The 8,896-nt window shown below is 35.4% G+C and overlaps 1 protein-coding gene across 1 annotated transcript; it reads left to right on the top strand.

Annotated features, from left to right (window-relative positions):
- The first annotated feature begins 5,328 nt into the window (after positions 1–5,328).
- On the top strand, positions 5,329–7,994 carry LOC131532172 (zinc finger protein 776-like). Its single transcript, XM_058763643.1, has 2 exons — positions 5,329–5,667; positions 6,467–7,994. The coding sequence occupies exon 2, from the start codon at positions 6,498–6,500 to the stop codon at positions 7,092–7,094; it is 597 nt and encodes a 198-aa protein (XP_058619626.1). The 5' UTR covers positions 5,329–5,667; positions 6,467–6,497; the 3' UTR covers positions 7,095–7,994.
- Positions 7,995–8,896: the final 902 nt, after the last annotated feature.

Genomic DNA, 8,896 nt, shown 5'->3' with positions numbered 1-8,896 from the left:
TAATAGTATTTGTGTAATAATTATTAAACAAAGTAGGACACAACTAAAGACAAGCAAAAATGTATGGTTGTCAGTTCCAAATTGTGTTTAATTAATGTGTTCCTTTAGTAAAACATAACATATATGAGCGGAGATTGATTCAGAGGATAGATAGATAGATAGATAGATAGATAGATAGATAGATACATACATACATAATAGACATTTTATTTAAGTTTTCAGTTCTAGATTTCCCTGGGAATAGAGTGGTTTAGTTGTGACATCAAAACCTGACTATTAAAGACTAATTCTCCATTGCTTCCCTCAAGATTTTCCTATATTCTATAATGCTTTTTTTTTTTTTTTTTTTTAAATTAATGAGTAAAATAAGGTCTGTGGTAAACAACTTGACAAAGCTTGACATTTTGCTAAACAATGCAAATTACACTCACCCATGCAGAAAACACAAATTTAGAAAATATTTATTTTTCAATATATGTTACTACATAGGAATGTTTGGGGTGGAGTGTGTGCAGTTTACATTGGACAACAAAATGCCAAAGTATAGTTATTTTTAACACAGACCAGAATATGAGACCCCAAAAAAACCTTTCTATTAATCAAAATTAATAATCATTATTACAACATCAAGAGCAATAATCAACAATGATTTTGTCATGATATTGCAGCTTCACTCACTGAGGAGTTCCTGTGTTTTTCCTTTCTGGGCAATTTACATTATGCTGTTTTTGTGTAAATACCCATACAGTACATGATCAGCATTAAACAGCCTGTGTAAATAATTTTAAATGTAGTCTATAGTATTGTGATTACAGAAACTGATTATATTTAAATATTTGACAAAAACAACAGAAACGTTTAATAAGGTAATTATGTTACATAATATTGTTATAAAAATTGCCCTTACAAAGGTAAACAATGCTCCTGGAAGTCTATTCTGGGGGCAAATATTGCCCCACAATGGAAAAGTTCATTTCTGACCCTGGCAGAGATTGAGAGACAGAGAGAGAACGAGCAAGAGAAGTTTGAATATGATCAGGGTCATTCTGGCCATTCATTCAGAGCTGTTCTGGGCTTTAACTAGTACAAATACAACATTAGGCTGTAGAGGTTTAGTCTCTTGGAAATGCAGGGAACAGGCTTTTATTCAGATCTCTTTGAGGCTTGTGTTGTCCTGTTTGCAATTGGCTGAAAAGGAAATATATATAATCAGTCCACAGTTAAGCCATCAAATCCTTATAATCTAGTGATGATAAACTTACTCTTTGTAAATGAGTAGTGAAATTAAAGAGAGATGCTTTAGCTCCATCCCTAACCTGACAGTCTGACACTGTCTTGTCAAAGTGCTCACTGTATTGAGCTCATAGCACAATTTACTTTGTGATATAAACTACAATATAAGTTAAAACTTAATAAGAATTCATTTAAACTTTGATTTTTTATAAAGCTGAGACTTTGGTGCCGTCAGTATGACTGGTTATTGTCCAAGCTTGATTATTCGCACACTATAAATCTAACACACCCATTATCAGTGTTGTTTGTTGTAGCTGTGTTGCTTACATCATTCCATTGTCTGCCTGGCATGTTTTTAACCTTCTGTGATTTTTAACTGTAACAGTTGCAAACTTACAAGAGTGGTCAGGTGTTAATTTGCACTTTAACATTTAAAGTGTTAAAGTATTAAATGGCATACTTAATGTGGTGTGCTGAAAATTTGCTAAATAAACCAGACAATGCATTTACAGAACAGAATGCTATTTTAACAAATATTAATCGAAGTTGTACTTTAATTACAAGTCATACCATTTTAATTACAGTTCATATCATTTTTATAATAAATATTAAACACAGCAGAGAGCATCTGTACATATAAAACAACAACAACTCTTAATCTATATCTAGCTAATTGAGGCATAATGATATTGGAATATAATAGCAAAGACCCAAAATGTAGGCTAAGGTAAATAACGTTAAACTGTTATCAATTTATGAAACAGAACCTTATTTTTATTACAAAAATTGTATTTAAAAAAAAAAAAGTTTTTTTTTTTTTTTTTAACGCAGAAGACAAAAACTTTAATCTAAAACTACATAAAATGTTATATTATAATATATTAAGATGTGTATTTGCTGATGCTCTGATGTTAAAACATGAACTTCCCTTAAACAAAAATATACCCTACCTAGGCTATGCTAATTAGCTGGAGGGTTGGGGTGGTCTGGTCTGATCAGGGGTGCGTTTCGCAAAAGCAATATGGTCGCAAGTTCTGTCGTTACCAATAGAGTCCAATGGAAATAACGACCATAGTTAGCTAATGATGGTTTTGAGAAACGCACCCCTGATTTGTGCCACAAAACTCCCATGTTGAATTTGTCCCCCCTCCACCCCCAAAACACGATAGATTTTAACCCTTTGACGCGTCGCGCTTTGGCTGCCCTCAGTGCTTTTCATATTTCATAACTGTTAATTTAAAGACATTTAAATACACTTCAATTAAGTAAAAATACATTCAGTTTGTTAAAGGGCCATACACATGTAAAAATTAAAGCAAGGAAGCACCTTTTTTAACCTGTTACACTAGCAGAACCTAATTTAATTTAATTCGTGAAATGTCAATGGACAGTGGTAATTATACGAAAGCGCAATATTAAATAATTAAATAAACATAATTTTAATATTTCCATATCGACGTGCCATGCAGGCACAATAATGACCATGTTGATAATATGCGCTGGACGCTGCCATGTGGATCTGTAGGATTAACATCACGTAAATTCACACATTTCTCCTGAAATACATGAAAGTTAGTGGCCAGTTAGCTGAGAAGAACATAGTAAACTTTATAGTAACCTACACAATGTGTATTTGATAGGAATAAAACACGTTGTCCATTAACGTTATTGGTTACTGCCGCTTTCTATAGAAATCAGTGTGTAGCCATTATAATCGACCCGCACTCTCTGTTCATTGGCTGGTGCCATGTTGGAAACTGGTTCCGGTTAAGTTATTAATATTCGCGCCAGTCAAGAGAGTGGTTGTGGTGGGTGAGTGCTCTTGAAAAATGTATTTCTTTTGTTGCTCTATTTATATTTTTCTACTTTCTTGTTACCAAATGATATCTTAATGGTTAATGTGCACCCGTCATTGCAGGATGTCGTGTAAGAATGCTGTGAAACTGATCACTTCATTTGAATGTGTTTTAACAGAATTAAATGATCCACCCGAGGCGTGAGATGGTGTCGGTTGTCACAATTATTCACACAACACAGATAGGAGCCGTTACACTATCTATTAATCATTTGACAGGCTAAGGCTGCCAACATAATGTTAAAAATGACCAAAACAACATCCAGAAACAACTGTTCAGTCTTACCTGTGAAAGATAATACCCCGAAATCTGTTGTTATTAATGTGCGATGGTCTATAGATCCTTAAACTGCCGACGAGCCAGATATGTTTTCTTTTGTCCCGATATGAGATTTATGGAGAGTTGCCCGGACCAATATGGCGGCGACGTTGACGTGCGGTCGAGCGAGAGGGGTCTGGCTGCAGACCGTGGGCGAGTGGAGCTCCACTCTCGAACAGGAAATACGTCACCTCCACTTGAATTAATCAAGATGGCGTCTTCTTTAAATTTTAACTCAAATAATTTTATTTTATCATCGCTACAATGGCGAACTGACACTTTTCTAACGTGCAGTGCAAGCAGAACGCACAGAGCTTTCATGAAATTATGCACAAAAGGATGAAGAAACACAATGGAATATTTGTATCCTATAAAGACTGTGGGGCTACCAGGGAAATGGACAACGGGGAGTGCTTTTGGGGTTTTACTCCTCAGATGACCGCTCTGGCTACTGTAGCTGGGATTGCTTTATGGACGATGGAGGTCTTGGTACAGAGTGAAGTGTGTGTGTGTGTGTGTGTGTGTGTGTGAGAGAGCGCGTGCGCGCAATGTGTCTTTACTGTAACAATCACGGTTACTTGCAGTTCATGTGTTTTCAATATAGTGTAAGATTTTTTTTTTTTTACTCAAACAATTAAAACTTAAATTGTGGAAATTATTCATTATTTTACTGTGGTTGATTTGTATATGTTGTTATTTAGCTTAAAGTACAAATAATGTTTCATTTAATGTTCACTGCTAAATATCACAAACATAGTGTTTACTTTCTAAAATGTATGGAATGTTACATTGGTAGTTGAAATATGTATAGTTAAAAAACAAACATGAACAAAAGGCAGAGGCCCTCAAAATGTGTATTTTAAACCTACCGCTATGTTTTAATGTCTGTAGTGCAAATTGCTGGGGGAAAAAAAAAGACAGTGCTGTCGTGTCATAAACCGTAAAAACTTAGTTTATTATTATTATTATTATTATTATTATTCGAAGATAAAAGTACAGAAAATATCAACACTGCTTACAAAGAGGTGACTATATGCAAAGCACCATTTATATATGCTTATATAGCAATTAATAAATATTACAAAACGAAAGCTTTAACAAAATAAATGAAAAGATGAAGTTTTTAAAAGTTTGCCGGACCAACATTTTATTTTTATTGCTGAAATCAAGAACATACAAAATAGTACAAAATACAAAATACCCACATAACACTTGAACAGACAATAATAAAATAAAACAGTAAAAAATAAATAAAGGAAAAATAATAATAATAGTTTTAGAAAATGAATAAAATAAATAAATAAATGCAATAAAGGGTCATTGTTTGACATAAGACTTCCTACACAAAAACTTTAAGTGCAGAGCAAATTCATAGCTTTCTTATTATTATATACTGAAATCAAATTAATATAATTCTCCATGTCTCTTAAAAAGACCACAAAGACAGGTTTACAATTTGAGAATTTGCATTTATGAATATAAAATTTGCTTAAGAAAAGAAGTAAATTTATAATAAAACAAATATTTTCTTTTGTGGGGTCTGAGTCAAAATACCCAAATATAATATTTCCCATTTGTATAGAAAATTGTGGCAAAAGCTTCATCTTAACAAAAGCACCAATATCATACCAAAACTCCTGAGTGTATTGACATGACCAAAATAAGTGGTCCACTGTTTCATCAGCATTTAAACAAAAAGAGCACGATAGCTCTACATCAGCTCTAAACCTTTGTAGAAATTACTTGACAGGATAAAACCTGTGGATCAGTTTAAAAGACACCTCTGTCTTGCCCGGACCAACATGGCGGCCGCATCGCTAGTGTAAGTGACGTATTTTCACAGGAAGTCTTGCCCGGACCAACATGGCGGACGCGCCGCTCGTGGAGGTGACGTATTTCCGCTCTTGAGTGGAGCTCCACTTGCTCCTATGTCTGCAGCCAGACCCTCTTGGTCGAGCGGCCAATTCAGACCGGAAGCGCTCATGTTCAAGTTCACCGAGTAAAATCACGCGTCATTTTTGTCCCGCGCATTGCAACCAAGCGAATAAGCTTTGCTTCGCTACTTTTCGTAGATGTAACACATTAGAAACTCTTGAATTCTCGTGTTGTGTAGTTTGTTGATGTGATCCAGTGGGTTTGAGTGGGTTTGTCCGTCTGTATCAGATCCATCCAACTTTACAGGTGAAATCAGCTGAATGTGTTCTGATCATATGATTTAACGGTGTGACAGCGACATCAGCTTACAGTTTAACAGGTTAAGGTATGGTACTTTCATCTTTACGGTCGTTGCAATGTATATATGAATTAAACGCCCCCTCCGCAAATTATGAAACCGTAAACAAAGAGTGAAATAAACCATTCCAATATTTGTTGTGGGAAAATATACAAGAAAATTTATGTCAATATCAGTTGTCAAGTAATTTTCATTTCAACTAACAATGGTGCAACTAATAAAGTTGTATTTAGCAGCAGGGAGATGATAGTGTTAGTGAAGTGCATGACATTAAACATTTCCACCACAGATTGCTTTTAAACACTTCATTTGAAATGTGGTGTAAATATTCTAGGAAAAACGACAGAATTGTCATGTATGCCCTGTGATGCACTTACATACTCCGTTACAGATTAAATTAAGTTTATGAGAGTGTAAAAGATGGGTTTACATCTCTTTTCATCCGCTTGTTTTTAGCTACACAACTACATTTAAGCTATCTAACATTCAATTATACATTGCTATATTCAACAATACAACATACCATCTGTTAGTGTTTAGTCATTTTAGACTGAAAAAGTATTTTATTATTATTATTTTTAATTTATTGGAATGCTACAAAATTTGGTGACTTTTGTGACGTTTGCTGTATGAACATAAAAATGGTCTCAAAAATACACACTTGTGTGCGAAAATAGAGTTTTTGGGTACATTCTAAAAATCAGCCTTGAATAAGTTATCTAACTTTCTATCTGTCTGTCCGTCTGTCTATATACACATATGAAGTGTATCAAGTTAAAGTAGATGCATATGCCTATATACATAATGTTTCTGGTTTTCTCCACAGGAATGCCAGTCATTCTCTCTACAGGTGTGATATGGAGAATCTAGAGATGGCCAGATTGAGCTTTGAAATGGTGGATGAGATGCATAAAGAAGCAGAAATCAAACCAAATTATCTGGCAAAGCAGCTTCAGGGCCACGGCGAGTACATCTGCAGCGTTTGCGGAGATGGCACCTTCTCGCTCGCTCGGCTGAACAAACACATGCAGTTCCACGACCGCGATCGCCCATTTCCCTGCGAGCTCTGCGGCAAACGCTTCGGCCATCGCAGCCATCATACGGAGCACCAGCGTGTTCATACAGGCGCCCGGCCGTATACCTGTGACCGCTGTGAATGGGCCTTTACCACCCGCCACAACCTGAAACGCCACCAGCTCGTCCATGATAAAGAGCAGACATACAGCTGCAATGTGTGTGGTCTTCTCTTCTGCCAGGAGCATCAAATGGGCAACGTGAGGAGCATCATGAGGGTCCGTCATGAGCAACGCAGGTCTCAGATGCATCCAAAACTCAAGTATAAAACCAGTCAGAAGAAAATACACAAAAGCCTCAAGAAACTTGGCAGAGATACTTTTGAAAGGCTGAACACCAGAATCCAGAGGATTGCTTATGACATTGAGGTTGTGTTGTGAAGAATATCGACTGCATTAATGCTAGTCAACATACTTTAGGCTTTTTTTGTGGCCAGTGTGATTGCAACAATCGCAGACATGTTTTTTCGTTGTGCTAATAAGGAGCAGGGCCGTTGGTTTTCCCATATATAATCTGCAACATTTGCCAGTAGAGCTTCTGCTTTAACATTGTCGTAATGCAAGTGATGTAGTTTTGATACGTCGCTGCTCTCGTGTTCGGTATAAACGCATCACTGTAGTTTGTTTACAGTTTCTAAGTGACATTTTCTGTATTAATATATTTTTCAGTTGCTGTTTGGTGTTTGTATTTCAGCTAAGTCTCATAACTGTGCATCTACTCATTCTTTATGAAAATTCAGTTCTTCTGGTTCGCGTTCATCAAGTTCAAAATATAAAGAGAAAAGTTGTTTGAGGAAATGATCATAAACTAGATGTCTCTGAGATAAAATCAGCAGTAAAAAAAAAAATACAAAGGAATGTTTTTGTTGAAACTCTTGTGCACTTTTGGATTTAAATCCATCAATCTATCAGAAACCACAGAGCGGTTAAAGAAAGCTGTTAAAAGTGGTCAAACTGAATGCTTTTAAAGGAGTCTGGAGCCAAACTCCTTTATATCTATAGCCGCTATAGTGTAGCGATGCAGATCTAAGACAATGAGTAGCATTACTACGTCTTAAGTGATTTTCTAAAGATGCTGGAATGGACAACAGTATCCATCAGAAATATACATCTTTGATATTTCTATAATGTTCTTTTAGCAGTGCATTTTTTTTTTTTTTTTTTTTTTAATAATGCTGTTCACTTTAGACTTTTAACTGTTTTTCTTAGCTTAAAATGTTGTGCTTTTATTATTTAAAATGGTTTTATTTCTGCTTCTCAAGGCCTGTTTTTGTTGTGCCTGTATAAAGCACTTGTATTTGTACATGTTTGATGTAAATAAATGTTTTTTTTTCATGGTACTACACCAAAACAAAACTTTGTTTATTTTATTTTTTATTGGAGGTTGGCATTGGTAATACCATAGTAACTGCATGGCAATGTGCTGAAAGTTACCCAGATCACTCTGGCATATATAGGTGTGACTATTGCACAGGTACTTACCAGTCACATTTCAGTTCTTAACTTATGTGATGACTCTTCACCACCACCCGATGGCAGCATCTTCAAACAGGTTAGATGTGCACACATTGCCTTGTTTTAAAACGTGGGCTAGAGTGTATCCCTTTTTACTGGGTTTTGAGTCAGCTTTAGGCTGGAAACTTTATGGGACCTGGCAACCTTGTGTTAAACTCACCTGTTGTTCTTGTACTTCAGGTGATCTGGTGCTGATGTGCCGTCACCAGACATGTTCTGAGTGCATGTGATCAGGTAAATGTCAACCAAACCACTGTTCTGATCTTCAATCCCAACATCATCTTTCCAGCGCCAAAGACATCTCCAGTGCATCATTCTCAGGTTGTTAAAGTAACATATTGCTGTTCATCTTGTGTAAAGATTCTGTATCTATTATTTTTCAAGTATGTAATAACAATGTTATTGTTGAACCTTGAGCTTTTCCTCCCAAAATCCCTAAACCATGCTAAAAAAAATTCTTAAATTCTCCAAAGTTCTTGTTCCCATCTTCGTCTCTTGTGATTGAATATACACAGTTGTTGCATTAGACTTAAAAGGATAGTTTACCCAAAGTTGTCAATTCTGTAATCAGTAATTAGCCTCTTTGTGATGTTACAAACCTGTATGATATATATATATATATATATATATATTTATTTATTTTTTAATTTTTTTTTTCCTACTGAATA

Source organism: Onychostoma macrolepis, chromosome 23 (assembly GCF_012432095.1).
Source record: "Onychostoma macrolepis isolate SWU-2019 chromosome 23, ASM1243209v1, whole genome shotgun sequence".
In the NCBI taxonomy this organism is placed as follows: Eukaryota; Metazoa; Chordata; class Actinopteri; order Cypriniformes; family Cyprinidae; genus Onychostoma; species Onychostoma macrolepis.
Note: the sequence above shows the minus strand (reverse complement) of the source record. Positions and strands in the feature narration are given on the sequence as shown.

Bases quoted from the DNA above. Each gene is read 5' to 3' on its own strand.
- LOC131532172 (XM_058763643.1), top strand. From the start codon at position 6,498: ATGGAGAATCTAGAGATGGCCAGATTGAGCTTTGAAATGGTGGATGAG.